At 41.7% G+C, this 19,761-nt stretch overlaps 2 protein-coding genes and 1 long non-coding RNA gene across 8 annotated transcripts in view; 1 reads left to right on the forward strand and 2 right to left on the reverse strand.

The window, feature by feature from the left end:
* LOC112232352 (zinc finger protein 777-like) overlaps positions 1-1,326 on the reverse strand; it is a 125,735-nt gene extending 124,409 nt beyond the window's left edge. The window contains exons 1-2 of the mRNA XM_042330479.1: positions 1,071-1,326; positions 54-181 (exon numbers count right to left, since the gene is read on the reverse strand). Coding sequence (XP_042186413.1) covers positions 54-181; positions 1,071-1,326 — 384 coding nt within the window. The remainder of the gene's footprint in view (positions 1-53; positions 182-1,070) is intronic.
* Positions 1-19,761, forward strand: part of LOC112232358 (zinc finger protein 473 homolog) — a 282,634-nt gene that overhangs the window by 170,233 nt on the left and 92,640 nt on the right. The gene's annotated exons all lie outside the window — the stretch shown is intronic.
* LOC112232351 overlaps positions 15,794-19,761 on the reverse strand; it is a 29,736-nt gene continuing 25,768 nt past the window's right edge. For 4 of the 5 annotated variants that reach the window (XR_006084669.1, XR_006084671.1, XR_006084667.1 and 1 more), the window contains 2 exons: positions 19,199-19,260; positions 15,794-19,034 (listed from right to left, as the gene is read on the reverse strand). This is a non-coding gene — a long non-coding RNA (uncharacterized LOC112232351). The remainder of the gene's footprint in view (positions 19,035-19,198; positions 19,261-19,761) is intronic. The other variant, XR_006084668.1, reaches the window with a different exon arrangement.

A 19,761-nucleotide genomic window follows, 5' to 3' on the forward strand; every position in this document is an offset into this window, starting at 1 on the left:
AATACTTTGATTTACAAAGTAGCACATTTTTTATGCAACACTAATACACTAACCTCTATCATGATAATGTGCTGGGTTGAGGTTCCACTCCCCTCATCAACAGTGATTGGTTGGTCATCTCTCCATGTATTGTGTCCCGCTGGTTTCACAAAGCTCCTGTAGCCTCCAGTGAGATGTCCACCTGAGAGAATGATTGGGGGGAAAGAGGTGGTTAGGTTAGCTACTGTCAATGTTCAACGCTGTATTGTACACTATTGACACTGTCTAGAATTGGCCAGGATGTAAGGCAACACTTCTCATTACTTCTTGATATACTATTTATTGATTGACGTATTATATTCCATGCATTACATTGTTTTCATTGAGTAAATAATAAGTGCAGTAAATCAAGAATCTGGTTACAATGAGTGTCTTTGAGCAAGACAGCTAGCTAAGTAATCAGTGGAATTATTGCATAATATCCAAAAACTGCCCAAGACCCAATTCTTGGCAACACATCTCAATAGGGTCCAGTTGCTACATCATCTCTCAGAGCAGTCATCCCTTTAGAAAGTGGGCGTTTCGGGAAGAGTGGATTTCGACAAGTGCTGGAACCGCAATGACTTGATATATCAATTATATTTCAAATATTGTAAAAAAAGTTAAGGTAGTTAACGTTAGCTAGTACTTACATTTACGAAAACATAGTTACATACATGGCTACCTGTAGGTAACGTTCAAAGACAGCTCACAATAGACATTTTCTTTGCATAACTGAAATTCCTTGCTGTCATCTCTGCAGAGTGCAGACCACAACTAACGTCCTATAACCCAAACGAAGTCTTGAGTTGCACCTTTCAAAAACCCCACATCTTCTTATATGGTTCCTTTCTAAATGTCCACTCCTTTCGAAACCACTACTTTTCCTGAGAGATGAGCTGCGCTGCACTGAGAGATTGATTTTACATATCAGTAGGTGGCAGCATAGAGACCGTAAAGGGATGACCTCTCAGAGATGATGTCACACATCTGAACACATGTGCAGGAGGCGACTGACATATATTTACAGCCTCGGCCTTTGCTAAATGTACCTCTTGCCATTCCTCTGTATCGGTCGATGATCTTGACACTACTGGGACTGGCGAGGACGCGCTCCCGTGCCACCTTCAGTTCCAGTAGCTGTAGTTTCTTCCGCAATGTCCTGTTTTCTTTTTGGGTTTGAGTTATTTCCAAACGAAACACTGCATAGTCGTCGTCTACGACTTTACAGATCTCTGCCACGGCTGCATTCGCTAGCACCTCCATGATGGAGGCTATTTGAGTGTGAAAAACAATACAGTTAGCCATTGTTAGCAGCTTGCTAACGTCAGTATCTAGCTAGCTATCGTCCCCTAGATAACTTCTATTGACAACGTCTGGTCTCCAATGCGAACTAAAGACTACATGTGGTAAGTGTGTGATATTGTGCAGTTAAATTAGTCATATCTTCAGTTCCAGAGTGTTAATAAATCCATAAATAACAACGCTAACCTGGAAACTGTTCTTGTTCACCGTTTACTTTTTTTGTATTAATTTCCGGCAGACTAGACGCTGTGTTGCTTATTACTGCCTGTCACAGGTCGGAGTGTGAATTGCACATTTTGTTCACAAAAAAAAGCTCTAACAGATCCTGGATGGAAGCCCTTCTCTCAAAACCCCCTGCACTAAAATATCTGCTGTTGCTACTACCAATTCAATCTTCTGGGATTTCCATTCCATTTGTGCGGTACAATTAATGACCATAGCAATAAACAGACATTTGGGCAACCCCCCCCCAAAAAAAATCCCACTGAAATTACACACTCCTTTATCCCATGTCCCTTTTCACACTTCGGAATAAATGGTTTCCATGCCATTCCATTCGCTACAGCTATTATGAGCTGTCCTCCCCTCAGCAGCCTCATGTGGCGCTGTTCTTTAAAATTGCGCAAGTAGATTCCGCTTCCCCCTCATTGATGTGGTGGAGAAACTTAATGTTGTAATCTACAATGAAGATATGGTCGACATGTTCAAATTATGCATTCCATGCCTAAAGCGCAATTTCATGTTATTTTTTCATGTTGTAGCCTACACAAAAAAAACATGATCATAAATACTTTGTCTGTTGTAACAGTATATTTAGGCAAGCATTTCAAAACACAAGCAAGACATACAGGCAGCCAAAATAGCGATTAATTTCTCATTATCATTTGCAAACATTGGCTAGTTATTTTTTCCGCAACTCTCGCAATGATATGACAGACCTCGTTGAAGATCGAATGCAGCCCCCCAGGGCAAAATTAGTTTGACACCCCCTGTCTACATCACACAAAACGCTGATTGTTTTTGTCCAGTGCAATGTGTAGGGACTGCATCCTGCTTGTGCAACAGCATTTATAACAGAAAGAGAAAGTTGTATAGCCTTCAATCAATATTTTTGGTAATGTTCGTTCAAATCGCCGCAGGCTTTCCCATTTCAACTGTTCAGAAATATGAGGCTGAGATAGGCTACAGCATGTGTCATTCTCATTCGACCGAGGGCCCTGTCTCTACGGGTTTTTGCTCCTCCCTACCATAGGCGCTGGAAGAGGCGGGGGCGAAATCTCTGTATTCGTAGTCGCAGCCTTATTTTAATGAGCTTCGCCACCAAACAAGACCAAATTTGGTTGGTCAGGACCGGACCAAATCTGAACCAATCATAGACATCTGTTTCACAAACACCCACAGTTTTTGTTGTTGTATTGTCTGTAGTATTATAAATGTTTGCAAAATGTTTTCTGATTGGGCAATGAGGGATTGCTATGAGTACAAAGCAAACATGTTAGTTGATTTGATTACTTGGCACTCTTAAATGGTTTGATAATTTTAAAAAACAAGGTCCCACACTTAAACAAAATTAAACTTGCCCAATGTCTTATCTCAGCTGGTCGTCATGATAGTTTGCAGTGCCGCAAAGGAGAGATAGTGATGGCGCTCATTGACATTGTTGCACATGATAGCGATGAACTTTATAGCACGCTTCAGACAGCCACGGTGAATGATAAAACGTGTTGATATAATTTTTCACCTGACACGATCACTTTGATTACTTTTAATGAAAGCCTATATAATATGTTGGCTTGCATGACTATTTTTTAAAATGGATTTTTAATCAAATCTGATGGTTGTTAAAAGAGGAAGTTTGACAATATTTCCGTTACATCAACACATTCGTCACTCAATTTGTTGCGCTCCAAAGGGATACATTGAAATAACATGTTGGTAATTAAATAATCGAATGTAAAACGTGTTTAGTTATTAGCCTAGTGGTTAAGTTTTTAGGCATATCATGTGAAATAGGCCTCATGTGAAATAATAGGGGTGGTCTGTAGTCTAACTAATATGACATAACCTAAGGTGTGTCCTCATTCCCTTTTCAGATACCCGTAGTATAACCTAACAAAATGCACACTGCCAAATGGCAGTGATAAACCAACACCGCTCTCAATAAATAGACATTCAGAAATGACATAAGCTATTCAATAGCAGGCAAACATAAACCAATCAGTATGGCACCAAGTCAATCAATACACTTAAACAGTCATTTCACCAAACATGTACAAACATTAACAGTCAAACTGTGACAACCTTTAAAAACCGGGGTACCCCTCAACTACTAGAGCTCTAGATGAACAAGAGCAAGCGCAGTCCTTGCGCTTGCCGTGTGAGTGTCCGTATTCAGTGCAGTGGTGCGCATTCAATGCAGCTAGCTAATGAATAAATATTTATTGGTAGGCCTATTTGGTCGTAATTTTTTCAGGTTAAGCCTAACATTTCGCGAAGCTATACACCGCGTTGCAAGGCTGCCATTTTTAGACTGTTGGCTGAGGAATGGCAATAATGTAATTAATTGTTCAGTAATTAAAGTTGGAAACTCAAACATAGCAAATTGTCAAATTAATTTGAAATACAACAGAATACTAATCAGCTACCAATTTATTTTAGTTGAATATACAACTGTCCTGTACAGGCTACCTGAACCTGCATGACATGAGCCGTCCTCGCGCTCTCTCCCAGCTGGAATAGAAAGTAGTGCGTAAAACCAGTCTATTATTGCCAAATAATACAGTCAGTCCACCATCAACACTACCTTACTAGGGCTTGTTTCATTATGCAGTGTACTATTTATAGCTATATACTGTTTAAGGTGCTATTTAACCATTTTATACAACAATTACACATCAAATCGTCTAACAATGAGGAAAAAAGTAGTCGGTTTGAGGATAAATGCAGAAAAACATATTCACCACCTGGATTGAATATTAGAAACACCTTTGGCAGCGATTGAAGCTATGAGTTAAGGGTAAGTCTCATAAGAGCTTTGCACACCTTTATTGTGCAATATTTGCCCATTTATTATTTTAAAGATTCTTCAAACTCTGTCATGTTGGTTGTTTATCATTGCTACATAACCATTACCAGGTCTTGCCATAGATTTTCAAGCAGATTTAAGTAAAAACTGTAACCCGGTGTTACAGCTGTCCAACAAAGCCAAGAAGACTGGTTTCAGCACCAGCGTAACATATGTGATCGTACTTCTTAACTCTCTTGCATAGTGTTTTTAAAGAAAGGACTGTCTAGCCAGCGAGCCCAGTTGATTGGTGTTTATTCTGCCGAAAGACACAAGGAAGCACATTAGATGTGCAGGACAACAGTATGTTGATGGCTGTAGATTTGTGATTAGTCGCTTGCATGTCAGTATTTAGACGGGGTATTTTGAAAATCAAATATATCATAATGTAAAAAAATACAATAAAATGTAAGTACCTGACGATAGGCACAAGGAACTCTGCAAGGTGTCGAAAGCGTTCAACAGGGATGCTGGCCCATGTTGACGCCAGTGTTTCTCCCAGCTGTGTCAAGTTGGCTGGATGTCCTTTGGGTGGTGGACCATTCTTGATACACACGGGAAACTGCTGAGCGTGACAAACCCAGCAGCGTTTTATTTCTTGACACAAACCTGCACGCTAGGCACCTACTACCATACGCCATTCAAAAGGCACTTCAATCTTTTGTCTTGCCCATTCACCCTCTGAATGGCAAACATACACAATCTATGTCTTAATGCATAAAACTCTTTAATAGTTTTTTTTAATAGTTTAATACTTTTTTAGTCTTTAACCTGTCTCCTACCCTTCATCTTTACTGATTGAAGTGGATTTAACAGGTGACATCAAAAAGGGATCATAGCTTTCACCTCGATTCACCTGTCCAGTCTGTCATGGAAAGAGCAGGTGTTCTTAGTGTTTTGTATACAAAGATAAATATCGCTCTCTATATATATGTGTGTGTGTATATAGAGCGATATCGCTCTCTCTGCAAAAAAATAAACGCCCTAACTGTCAACTGCGTTTATTTTCAGCAAATTAATGTGTAAATATTTGTATGAACATAACAAGATTCAACAACTGAGACATAAACTGAACAAGTTCCACAGACATTTGACTAACAAATGGAATGTGTCCATGAACAAAGGGGGGGTCAAAATCAAAAGTAACAGTCAGTATCTGGTGTGGCCACCAGCTGCATTAAGTACTGCAGTGCATCTCCTCCTCATGGACTGCACCAGATTTGCCAGTTCTTGCTGTGAGATGTTACCCCACTCTTCCACCAAGGCACCTGCAAGTTCCCGGACATTTCTGGGGGAAAGGCACTAGCCCTCACCCTCCGATCCAATAGGTCCCAGACGTGCTCAATAGGATTGAGATCCGGGCTTGTCGCTGGCCATGGCAGAACACTGACATTCCTGTCTTGCAGGAAATCACGCACAGAACGAGCAGTATGGCTGGTGGCATTGTCATGTTGGAGGGTCATGTCAGGATGAGCCTGAAGGAAGGGTACCACATGAGGGAGGAGGATGTCTTGCCTGTAACGCACAGCGTTGAGATTGCCTGCAATGGCAACAGGCTCAGTCCGATGATGCTGTGACACACCGCCACAGACCATGATGGACCCTCCACCTCGATCCCGCTCCAGAGTACAGGCCTCGGTGTAACACTCGTTCCTTCGACAAACAAAAATCCGACCTGCCTTACAACAGGCCTACAAGCCCTCAGTCCAGCCTCTCTCAGCATGTAGCGGACAGTCTGAGCACTGATGAAAAGTGTGCGTTCCTGGTGTAACTCGGGCAGTTGTTGTTGCCATCCTGTACCTGTCCCGCAGGTGGGATGTTCGAATGTACCGATCCTGTGCAGGTGTTTTTACACGTGGCCTGCCACTGGGAGGACAATCAGCTGTCCGTCCTGTCTTCCTGTAGTGCTGTCTTAGGCGTCTCACTGTATGGACATTGACATTTATTTCCCTGACCACATCTGCAGTCCTCATGTCTCCTTGCAGAATGCCTAAGGCACGTTCACCCAGATGAGCAGGGACACTGGGCATCTTTCTTGTGGTGTTTCTCAGAGTCAGTAGAAATGAAAACTTAGGACACTAAAGAGGCCTAACTGTCACCTCAATTGCCTACTGTCTGTAAGCTGTTTGTCTTAACGACCGTTCCACAGGTGCACGTTCATTAATTATGGTTCATTGAACAAGCATGGGAAACGGTGTTTAAACCCTTTACAATGCAGATCTGTGAAGTTATTTGTATTTTTCAAAATTATCTTTAAAAGACAGGGTTCTGAAAAAGGGATTTTTTTTGTTTGTTGCTGAGATACACACACACACACACACACACCAGGACATGTACATAATGACCTCGTACACATTGTAAATATGAAAATAGAATACAGTATTTCAGACGTGACCTACCGCTTGCATGTCAATATCAGACTGGGAAGAATTAAACGTTTGCCATCTCCACCTATCTGTAAGCATGACCAATGGCATAACACTTTATTGATTTGTGAATTCAACCAACCAATAGGAATACCTAAACATCAAATACATATTTCTGCCTTGCCAAGTGGAAACATAACTAACCCTGTTACACCGGCAACACGGTAACATTCACTGTCTTCTTAGTAAGCAACTCCAGTGTAGATTTGGCCTTCTGTTTTAAGTTATTATTCTGCGGAAAGGTGAATTCATCTCCCAGTGTCTGGTGGAAAGCAAACTGAACCTGGTTTTCCTCTAGGATTTTGCCTGTGCTAACTCCCTAGTCCTTACAATTATAAGCATACCCATCACTTTACTTGAAAATATTGAGAGTAGTACTCAGTAATGTGTTGTATGTTTGGGGAAAATCCAATAACACTTTGTATTCAAGACAAAAAGTGAATTGCCTAACATTTTTTTGCAGTATTACTTTAGTGTCTTGTTGCAAATGTTTTTGATTATTTTTAGTCTGTACAGGCTTCTTTCTTTTCACTCTGTCTATTAGGTTAGTATTGAGGAGTAACTACAATGTTGTTCTCCCATCACAGCCATTAAACTCTAACTGTTTTAAAGTCCCCATTGGCCTCATGGGGAAATCCGTGACCGGTTTCCTTCCTATCCGGCAACTGAGTTAGGAAGGACGTCTATATCTTTTTAGTGACTGGGTGTATTGATACACCATCCAAAGTGTAATTCATAACTTGACCATGCTCAAAAGGATATTTAATGTCTGCTTTAAAAAAACAAACATCTACCAATAGGTGACCTTCTTTGCAAGGCATTTGAAAACCTCGCCAGTCTTTGGTTGAATCTGTGTTTGAAATTCACTGCTCGACTGAGGGACCTTACAATTATCTGTATGTGGGGGGATACAGAGATTTAGGTAGTCATTAACTACATACGCATACCGACAACACACATCATATGCTGCTGTCAGGATATATAATAAACAGAGTACCAGCAGCGTATATGTGTGAAAAGTGTGAAAAATGTGTGTGGCGTGTAAGCATATGTAGGGAGTGTCAGTGTAGAATGTCTGAGTGTGTGTGTATGTGAGTAGTGGGTGTGCATAGAGCCAGTGCAAGGAAGTCAGTGCAAAAACAATTAAGATAAATGAATAATAAAGGGGGTCAATGTACAGTTGAAGTGGGAAGTTTACATACACCTTAGGAAAATACATTTTAAGCTCAGTTTTTCACAATTCCTGACAATTAATCCTTAGTAAAAATTCCCTGTTTTAGGTCAGTTAGGATCACCACTTTATTTTAAGAATGTGAAATGTCATAATAGTAGAGTGATTTATTTCAGCTTTTATTTCTTTCATCACATTCCCAGTGGGTCAGAAGTTTAAACATACACTCAATTAGTATTTGGTTTCATTGCCATTAAATTGTTTAACTTGGGTCAAACGTTTTGGGTAGCCTTCCACAAGCTTCTCACAATAAGTTGGGTGAATTTTGGCCCAATCCTCCTGACAGAGCTGGTGTAACTGAGTCAGGTTTGTAGGCCTCCTTGCTCGCACACGCTTTTTCAGTTCTGCCCACAAATGTTCTATAGGATTGAGGTCAGGCTTTGTGATGGCCACTCCAATACCTTGACTTTGTTGTCCTTAAGCCATTTTGCCACAACTTTGGAAATATGCGTGGGGTCATTGTCCATTTGGAAGACCCATTTGTGACCAAGCTTTAACTTCCTGACTGATGTCTTGAGATGTTGCTTCAATATATCCACATCATTTTCCCGCCTCATGATGCCATCTATTTTGTGAAGTGCACCAGTCCCTCCTGCAGCAAAGCACCCCCACAACATGATCCTGCAGCCCCCGTGCTTCACGGTTGGGATGGTGCTCTTCGGCTTGCAAGCCTCCCCCTTTTCCTCCAAACATAACGATGGTCATTATGAATAAACAGTTATTTTTTGTTTCATCAGACCGGAGGGCATTTCTCCAGAAAGTACTATCTTTGTCCCTATGTGCAGTTGCATACCGTAGTGTGGCTTTTTTATGGAGGTTTTGGAGCAGTGGCTTCTTCCTTGCAGAACGGTCTTTCAGGTTATGTTGATATAGGACTCGTTTTACTGTGGATATCGATACTTTTGTACCTGATTCCTCCAGCATCTTCACAAGGTCCTTTGTTGTTCTGGGATTGATTTGCACTTTTCACACCAAAGTACGTTAATCTCTAGGAGACCGATCACGTCTCTTTCCTGAGCTGTATGATGGCTGCGTGGTCCCATGGTGTTTATACTTGCGTACTATTGTTTGTACAGATGAATGTGGTACCTTCAGGCGTTTGGAAATTGCTCCCAAGGATGAACCAGACTTGTGGAGGTCTACAATTTTTTTTTCTGAGGTCTTGGCTGATTTCTTTTGATTTTCCCATGATATCAAGGAAAGAGGCACTGAGTTTGAAGGTAGGCCTTGAAATACATGCACAGGTAAACCTCCAATTGACTCAAATGTCAATTAGCCTATCAGAAGCTTCTAAAGCCATGACATCATTTTCTGGAATTTTCCAAGCTGTTTAAAGGCACAGTCAACTTAGTGTATGTAAATGTCTGACCCACTGGAATTGTGATGCAGTAAATAAGTGAAATAATCTGTCTGTAAACAATTGTTGGAAAAATTGTGTCATGCATAAAGTAGATGTCCTAACCGACTTGCCAAAACTATAGTTTTCTTACATGAAATGTGTGGAGTGGTTGAAACACTTCAGGTTGGAGTCATTAAAACTAGTTTATGTAAACTTCTGACTTCAACTGTAAATAATCCGTTTTGATTAACTGTTGAGCGAGCAGTCTTATTGTTTTGGGGGTAGAAGCTGTTCATGTGCCTTTTGGTCCCAGACTTTGGCGCTCGGGTACCACTTGCCATGCAGTAGCAGTGAGAAGTCTATGACTTGGGTGGCTTTCCTCTGACACCGCCTGGTATAGAGGTCCTGGATGGCAGGGTTCGGCCCCAGTGATGTACTGGGCCGTACGCATTACCCTCTGTAGCGCCCTGCGGTGGGATGCCGAGCAGTTGCCATACCAAGCGGTGATGCAGCCAGTCAATATGTTCTCAATGATGCAGCTGTAGAACTTTGAGGATCTGAGGACCCATGCCAAATCTTTTCAGCCTCCTGAGGGGGAAGAGTCGTTGTCGTGCCCTCTTCACAACTGTTTTTGTGTGTTTGGACCATGATAGGTCCTTAGTGATGTGGACACCGAGAAATTTGAAGCGCTCGACCTGCTCCACTACAGCACCGTCGCTGTGAATGGGGGCGTGTTCATACCTCCATTTCCTGTAGTCCACAATAAGCTCCCCTGTCTTGCCCACGTTAGTTTTTGTCCAAGAGTTAAATACACTACCGTTCAAAAGTTTAGGGTCACTTAGAAATGTCCTTGTTTTTGAAAGATTTTTTTTTTTTTTGTCCATTTAAAATAACATCAAATTGATCAAAAATACAGTGTAGACATTGTTAATGTTATAAATTACTATTGTAGCTGGAACCGGCGTATTTTGAATGGAATATCTACATAGGTGTACAGAGGCCCATTATCAGAAACCATCACTCCTTTGTTCCAATGGTGCATTGTGTTAGCTAATCCAAGTTTATCATTTTTAAAAGGGTAATTGATCATTAGAAAACCCTTTAGCAATTGTTAGCACAGCTGAAATCTTTTGTTCTGATTAAAGAAGCAATAAAACTGTCCCTCTTTAGACTAGTTGAGTATCTGGAGCATCAGCATTTGTGGGTTTGATTACAGGCTCAAAATGGCCAGAAACAAAGAACTTTCTTCTGAAACTCGTCAGTCATTCTTGTTCTGAGAAATGAACGCTATTCCATGAGATAAATTGCCAAGAAACTGAAGATCTTGTACATCGCTGTGTACTACACACCTTCACAGAACAGAACAAACTGGCCATAACCAGAATAGAAAGAGTGGGAGGCCCTGGTGCACAACTGAGCAAGAGGACAAGTACATTACTGTCTAGTTTGAGAAACAGATGTCTCACAAGTCCTCAACTGGCAGCTTCCTTAAATAGTACTCGCAAAACACCAGTCTCAATGTCAACAGTGAAGAGGCGACTCCGGGATGCTGGCATTCTAGGCAGAGTTGCAAAGAAAAAGCCATATCTCAGAATAAAAGATTAAGATGGGCAAAAGAACACAGACACTGGACAGAGGAAGATTGGGAAAAAGGTGTTATGGACAGACATAAAGAACATTCGTGACACGCAGAAAAAATGAAAAGATGCTGGAGGAGTGCTTGACGCCATCTGTCAAGCATGGTGGAGGCAATATGGTCTGGAGGTGCTTTGGTGGTGAAGTGGGAGATTTGTACAGGGTAAAAGAGACTTCCTTCTTCAAGATACATCACTCCATTTTGCAACACCATGCCATACCCTGTGGATGGTGCTTAATTGGAGCCAATTTCCTCCTACAACAGGACAATGACCCAAAGCACAGCTCCAAACTATGCAATATTATTTAGGGAAGAAGCAGTCCGCTGGTATTCTGTCTATAATGGAGTGGCCAGCACAGTCACTGGATCTCAACCCTATTGAGCTGTTGTGGGAGCAGCTTGACCGTATGGTACGTAAGAAGTGTCCATCAAGCCAAACCAACTTGTGGGAGGTGCTTCAATAAGCATGGGGTGAAATCTCTTCAGATTACCTCAACAAATTGACAACTAGAATGCCAAAGGTCTGCAAGGCTGTAATTGCTGCAAATGGAGGATTCTTTGATGAAAGCAAAGTCTGAAGGACACAATTATTTAAATAAAAAATCATTATTTATAACCTTGTCAATGTCTTGACTATATTCCTTATTCATTTTGCAACTAATTTCATGTATGTATAAATGGAAAACAAAGACATTTCTAAGTGACCCCAAACGTTTGAACGGTAGTGTATCTCCTTTAAATACATGGGTTCCTTGAGGGGCGGTCCAAGGCGCTGCCTCGAAGCGGTCCAAGGCGCTGCCTCGAAGCGGTCCAAGGCGCTGCCTCAGTGACTTGCCTAGTTAAATAAAGGTTAAACAAATAAAATAAAACATTGTACCCTTGCACATTGATCTGGTTCCCTCTGTTATAGCTTCTTTCTTGTGTATTTTATTCCTCTTGTGTTACTATTTTTATAAAAAATAACTGCATTGTTGGGAAGGGCTCATAAGCAAGCATTTCAGCGGATATGACAAAGAAAATGTGGATTTGATTTAGAAGAACGACGGTGTTGCAATTGTGGTGGGGATCATGATCCCGAGTCCCTGGAGTGCCCTGTAAGGGTGAAGGGGATTGAGGTGTCACAAGTTAAAGGTCAATCAAACTTCCTATGCCATTTTAAAGAGGTGAGAAAACAAGTGACGCCCACCGACGATATGGCTATTGCAGCCAGTCAAAATATACCCTGGTGTTAAGGTAGATTTTGTGGCGTTCATTGCCACAGTTATAAACTGTACGGCTCAAGTGTCAAAGAAACTGGACATTATTGTGGCTGTGGCAGAAAAGTAGTTTGGACAACTGATCATCTTGAGCCTGTGTCGGGATCAGATCTGTTTAATTTTTTACAGAAAAGTAGTATTATTATTTGGGGGCGGGGTCGTTTATGAATATATCCTGTTTCCATCCCGCACAGTAGGTGGCGACATGCACACTAAATTGTGTGATAGTGAATATACCATAGAAGAAGAAGTAAACGGAAGTAAGCCTTGACCAATACATTTTGACTTTAGGGTTTTTGTTGTTATTTAGATATTTATTAATACCCTGCAACTTAGCATATGACAAATTTGAACTGCAAAGCATAACATGCTTACCCCAGGTAGTCGTTAATTCGCGTTGGAGACAGGGCTTGGTTGATAGATGAGATCTAACTAGGTGGTAACGTTAACTAACAATGGCCAATTGTGTGGTTTTTCACACTCAAATAGCCTCCATTATGGAGGTGCTAGCGAATGCAGCCGTGGCAGAGACTTGTAAACTCGTAGACGACGACTATGCAGTGTTTCGTCTGGAAATAACTCAAAAGACAAAAAGAAAACAGGGCATTGCGGAGGAAACTACAGCTACTGGAACTGAAGGTGTCACTGGAGCGCGTCCTCGCCATTCGTCCCAGTAGTGTCAAGATCTTCGACCGATACAGAGGAATGGCAAGAGATACAGTTTTTAACCACATTGGGTTAAACACTTCGTCAGTTTTTGGATTGTATGAAATAGTTCCCCTGATTACTTAGCTATCTTGCACAAATACATCATCATGTTCTTGATGTACTGCATGTCCTATGACTAACTCATTGAAAACAATGATGCAAATCAACTCATGTCACATGCACCGAATACAACAGGCTGTAGACTTTACAGTGAACTGCTTACTTATGAGCCATTTCCCAACAATGCAGTTAAAGTAAATAGTAGCACAATATAACAATGAGGCTATATATGCATGTGACATATCAATCAATAAATATAATATCAAAACGTTTTTTAAAGTGTTACCTTACATCCTTCTAGACAGTGTCAATGGTGTATAATATACCATTTGAGCATTGACAGTAGCTAACCTAATCACCTCTTTTCCACCAATCACTCTCTCAGGTGAAGGACATCTCACTGGAAGCCACAGAAGCTTTGTGAAGCCAACAGGACATAATCGATGGAGAGAGAACCAACCAATCACTCTTGATGAGGGGAACGGAACCTCAACCCAGCATGTTATCATGATAGAGGTTAGTGTAATAGTGTTGCATAAAATTTTAATGATACTTTGTAAATCAAATGTGTCAGGTTTAAATCAGTAAGGCTCCCCCTCAGTTATTCACTTAATTACATTGTCATTTATCTGCCATAGGGGAGCTAGTGAGAATTCCTTACGACACCGATAATAACCTCTTCTCTTCTTGTAAGTCTGCAGATGCAGAGGCTGCAGGTCCTGGGGTCAAGCAGGAGAGGACTAAAGGAGAGAAGGAACCACAGCACATGGGAGACATCCAGACTGGAGTGCCCCCTGAAGCCATGGAGGACCCCACCTCCACCCCAGCACCATCCATGACCCGACCCAGCATCACGGAGGTCAGTGGAACGCCGAATGCCGTCCTCAAGTCAGAGACAGACACGGAGACGTTAACTGCAACACACAGGCTCTTACACACAGGATCTGACCACAGCTCAGACCCAGAGAGATTTGGGCCGGGGCCATTGGGCTGTCATTCTCCCTGTTCAGAATACTTGCCAGTATTTCACCAGAGCAAGAGGACGGTTCATTACTTTGGAGGCGGTGATGGTGACACGTTAGACACTGGTGTTGATGTTCCGTCTTGTTCTTACGCTACAGAGATGGACCCTGACAACATGTCCATGGGTTTAGACACACAGGCTGATCTGTCAAGAGGGGGACTGGAACCATTATACTAAATCAAATCAAATGTATTTATATAGCCCTTCGTACATCAGCTGATATCTCAAAGTGCTGTACAGAAACCCAGCCTAAAACCCCAAACAGCAAGCAATGCAGGTGTAGAAGCACGGTGGCTAGGAAAAACTCCCTAGAAAGGCCAAAACCTAGGAAGAAACCTAGAGAGGAACCAGGCTATGTGGGGTGGCCAGTCCTCTTCTGGCTGTGCCGGGTGGAGATTATAACAGAACATGGCCAAGATGTTCAAATGTTCATAAATGACCAGCATGGTCGAATAATAATAAGGCAGAACAGTTGAAACTGGAGCAGCAGCACAGTCAGGTGGAAGTTGAAACTAGAGCAGCAGCATGGCCAGGTGGACTGGGGACAGCAAGGAGTCATCATGTCAGGTAGTCCTGGGGCAGTAGTGTATACTCTGAAAGGTCCCTAGATAAGAAAGGGGAGGTTATAGTCATAGATGAAGTCAAAGTGGAGGGAGACTCTCCTCTGACCTTGAACGCAGACAAGACTCACTTAGGGGAAGGACACTCACAAGGCAGAGATTTCTTAGATTACAGGGAAAGCTTAGAGACAAATCCAAATGTTGCGGCCCACTCCCCTTTACACACGCTCAGGGATCGTGACCCAGTGTCCACGTTGATGGGGCCTTCCGATTCACAGGGCTGCGTCCATTTGGATCAGGTATTGAACTCAAAGGGCCAAGGGGAGGGGAGGGGGAGCAACATCAGGCAATAGTAAAGAGAAACGGTTCCTCTGCATGTTCTGTAACAAAGGCTTTGGCTGCCTCCAGAAGGTGGAGATCCACCAAAGAGTCCCCACAGGGGTGAAACCCTTCAGCTGTTCCCAGTGTCACATGCGTTTTGCTGAGGCTGGCAATCTGAAGAGGCACCAGAGGGTCCACACAGGGGAGAAACCCTTCAGCTGTACCCAGTGTCATATGCGCTTCTCCCACTCGTCCAGCATGAAGAGGCACCGGAGGGTCCACACAGGGGAGAAATATTAAAGCTGCCCCGAGTGTAAGAAAGGTTTTCCCATCAGAACTACCTGAAGATGCACCTTCAGGTCCACATGGGTGAAAGGCTGTTCACCTCCTAAGCAAAGTGGGAAGAGGTTCTCAGAGAGGAGATATACCTCAGGATACACCAGCAGAAAAAACATTCCACTAAATAACTTCCCGACATTTTAGATCAAACCCAGCATTAAAGACAAAGATACATTTTCAGTATTGTCCGCAGAAAAGATCCACAGATGCATTTGGAATGACGAGAGTGACAGATTTCAGTGTTGAATATTCTTGGGTAGAATATCGCATCCAGACATTGTGATATATAAGGCATATTTAAGCCTAAAAAGTCTGTTACATATTGTGTAGGCTATATGATGTATATTACTTCCATTTAACTACCGTACTTCATTTTTTCCCCCAAGACAATTGTAATGAGAAAATGATTGCAGTTTATAAAGTTCAGGGCTGTCCCCGACAAAAAAGAAAAGTTAGTTGACCGAGAGTCGTCTGTTCTTTTGACAATCGATTGGTAGACATTTTTTTATTTTTTTTATACATAGTGTTTTAATAAAATCAACTGTATGCACTGAGATTGTGTGATGAATTAAAGGAGAATTGCACCTGCTGATTTGGCCTTGTTTTTTGGCTTGCTCCTCAAGAAATGCTGGTGGCCATGACAGAAGCCAAACCCGAGTTGGCTTGGTGTGGTTTGATGCGGGTGTTTGTTTGTCCTTGCCACCACCAAAACACACCGATCTGTCAGAACCTTGCCCACAACTGTTTCCCCCCACTCAGTTACAACAAACAAACCTCCTGCAGGTTGAGCTCAATAACTACAGGCAGATATAGAGAAGCTTTGAATAGATTAGCAGCCTGAAGAGTAACATGAGATGAATGTAAATGTTAAATTTATGTATATATTCTGAACTAAGTGTTTTGCTAACTTTCAGATGTAGTCACAGGTCCATGTAGAATAAACAACACTTCACATAATATTATAATATATAATAATTCCTGTGTGGTGTCCTGTTCACAACAGCAGTTCCCTGATCCTGGTGCAGAATAACACAGGGTTTCTCCCTCCACATCTTGTCTGATCCTTTATTTTGTATTGAATTAAATGGTAAAAGTTGTCTTGTAAAATGTTACTGCCGAGTGCCAGGTCTTTCTCCATTCAGAGACATCAGTATCAAGCCTGCCTGTCAGTCTGGACTTCACATCATCTTGCAAGTCTCCATGTGCTGCCTCCATACATGTTTCTATGAACACATACACACACACACATACATACATACTCACTGTTCTATTACCACTGGCCATTACAAGGATAGATAGTACCCGTTTGTGTATCAGATATTATGTTGAAGTTTGAACAAGTCAGACTAAACCTACCTAATTCTGTTCTCCCTATTGACAACTGTTGGTGAGCAGGCAAAAGGTGAGGCTGGAGGTGGGGTCTTTTCTACAGCTCCATTGATGGGCATAGCAGCATAGAGCAGCTCCTGGCCCCTCAAAGGTACTGGTGGGTCACACACACACAGAGCACTGATTACATTATCAATGGTGGTTCTAAATAGCCTGGTCCTGGTGGAACCAACCGGATCGCTTCGTTCACCTTTCTACTTCACTGCAGATATCATCAAATGTGAAGTGAAATAGAATGGTAAAAAAAGATCAGGCTGGATCCACCAGGCTAGGTTATGTCCTGGACATTATATGCAACAAATAATGTCAGTTTAAATAAAATGTTTCATAATTGGGTTATTTTTACATTATGATGAGCCTGTGAAAGCTGTTGCCGTCGACAGGTGAAGATTACTGGCCAGGTACTTGCCAACATGCTAGCTATATTTTAAAGACTTGTTACTGACTTTGAACACTTGTCAAACTACCTCACTGCCTGTTCATTGATTATTTGGTGACTGAAAAACTTAAGGTACATGTGGTTCTCAGCAACTTGAACCAGCACTGAAATGTAAGCAGTGGGGTTAATGTCTTCCCTCTCTCTGCCATTTTCCTCAGGTTGAAGCACATCCCTAACACCCAGACAGATGTCAAGAACTTGGGAACCTCCTAACCACCAGGATAATCATCTTGTTTAGGGGTTTTATTCACATGGTTAGATAGAAATAGATCCACCCAGGTTATTCTCTATCATGCAGAATTATAGCTAAACTTGTAACTTGGGAAGCTCATTCAATAATACAGACGTGGGTGATTTCTGGGCCAGGTGACTGAACTGTGTACAAGTGTTTGTTCAATTTAGACCACAATTAGTTGAATGAGGTGTTAGTGAAGTGCTGGAACAAAAACCTGTACACTCCTGTGTAAAGAACCTATGGCTGTCATGACTTCAACTGCATAAATACAGTTGCCATTTTATTTTGTTAATCTATGCAGGTTTGTCATATGATTTCCAGGAGCCTGGTGGAGATGGATACAACCATACTCCAAGGCATGCCATTTCCCTGCAACCAGCAGGAACATGGAGCACTCCATGTAAGTCATGCATGCATACACATAGATACCTTATGCACCATAAACCTGTCAACTCCTGGAGTAACTCCCTGTCAGAGAGACTGATTAGAGGGTTTTGCCAGAGGCCCTGGGCCAATGGGAGGTCAGGCATGAGGGCTTAGGGGTCAGACGGAGTGAGAGAGAAGTTAGACATGAAGATACAACTTGAACCACAGAGTTAGGCTACCTTCAAACCTAAATACATGAAACGCTTATCTGTTTGGTGGGGTAAAATGCTGTTTTACGTTTGTAATTGGTTGATGGATAGTCTTTGGAACTTTTCTGACGGACAGCACAACACAAGTCTAGCCCCCCCTGTCTTTTACGCATAATTTGTGTGATTGGAAGGCACCCTTATAACCCTCAATCGTCAATGTCAACTCTCTTACTGTACTCACTCAAACTAATGCACTCGCCTCCCTCTAAAAAAAGTCTCCCAGACTTTTATAAAAACTAAACATGTCCATCTCCCATCCCCAGGGGAGTCTGCTGGGCCATGGAACTCTAGAGCATCACATCAAAAAAGCTGACAACATGGTGGTAGGTATCAGCAGAAAGTTGCATCCTTCCTCAGGGAAATATCAAGGCTTAAAAATGGTCAAATTTGGGGGAGGGATGACCACCAAATGCAATCAAGTTTTGTATAAACTACTCATGTTCATTTAAAAAAAATACAAAACTGTTTCAGCCTGGTCTTCTCATTTTGACAAACTACTACTTAAACATCTGACAACATGCAGACTTTATCCATCAAGACTGCACTTCTGATTCAAAGAGGTCTAAAAATCAATGCAAGTCTGAAAAAAGTATTATTCATATATAAAATATATCACACAGGTGTGCCAACTAAAATATATATATCCCAGACAAGCCTGACGAATAGGACAAATAGGCTGTGTTTAGACAGGCAGCCCAAGTCTGACACTTTTTTTTCTCCCACCAATTGGTCTTTTGATCAATCAGCTCTGAAAAATGAACCAATGTGAAAAGATCTGGGATTGGTCAAAAGACCAATTAGTGGAAAAAATATCAGAATTGGGCTGCCTGTAAACACAGCCAGAGGCAAGTGAATATAAGTCTGTTCATGTATTCGTATAAGTTTGTAAGAATTTGAGTGGCTACATAAAGTACATGTTAAATGGCTATAAGACTTAATAAGGAGACTCTTGCTGTAATCAAAGGGAAGGTACTGCTGAAGGCCCCTGTATTGTCAGGCAGCTTGAAGCATATGTCACCATCCGGGCCCTTGTCACAGCAGGCTGAGGCCTGACAGGGAGATGACAATAAATACATTATTTACCTTGCATCACCAAAGCCGTGTTAGCATTTAGTGCACATGTTTCTGAACAAACCAACCATTTGGTTAGTGTCATTGATATAAATGGGCAATTCAAATTCAATATCTGGTTCATAAGCATTGACTGTAATACCTCTAGGGTCCTGTGGTGGTCTGGCAGCATGCTGCTTTCTAGTGGTCTTACTCCCGCTCCACCTGCAATGCAATAACAAAAACATGAAAAACAATAAGCCCAGTCAGTAAATTGGCTAATTAAACACTCATGTAATGTGCACACCAGCCAAATGATACCCAACCAAAACAGCCGACTAGTCTATTTGCAGTGAAATTGGGAGGGGCACTTTTTCAGTCACCCATTAATCAATAAACAGGCAATGGAATGAAGTAGTTTGACAAGTGTTCAAAAGTAACGTCTTTAAAATATAGCTAGCAAATATAGTTTTTATTTTCTAGAAACCTAGCTAACATTAGCTACACTTCATTGATGATGGTAGGAGTTAGCTAGCTTTTCCTCAGTACTTTCAATTTAACTAGATAGCTAGTTAAGTAATGGCATGTATATCAACTTTATCAATCAGCTGGTTAACTAGCAAATATATTCGGTTTCCCCTCGCATTTAAAGCTGCATGATAAAGTTTGCCATAGTAAAGCTAGGATGAATGTCAGAAGCCAGATAACTAACCCTAGCGGCTGTCA

The sequence above is a fragment of the Oncorhynchus tshawytscha genome, linkage group LG11 (assembly GCF_018296145.1).
Source record: "Oncorhynchus tshawytscha isolate Ot180627B linkage group LG11, Otsh_v2.0, whole genome shotgun sequence".
In the NCBI taxonomy this organism is placed as follows: Eukaryota; Metazoa; Chordata; class Actinopteri; order Salmoniformes; family Salmonidae; genus Oncorhynchus; species Oncorhynchus tshawytscha.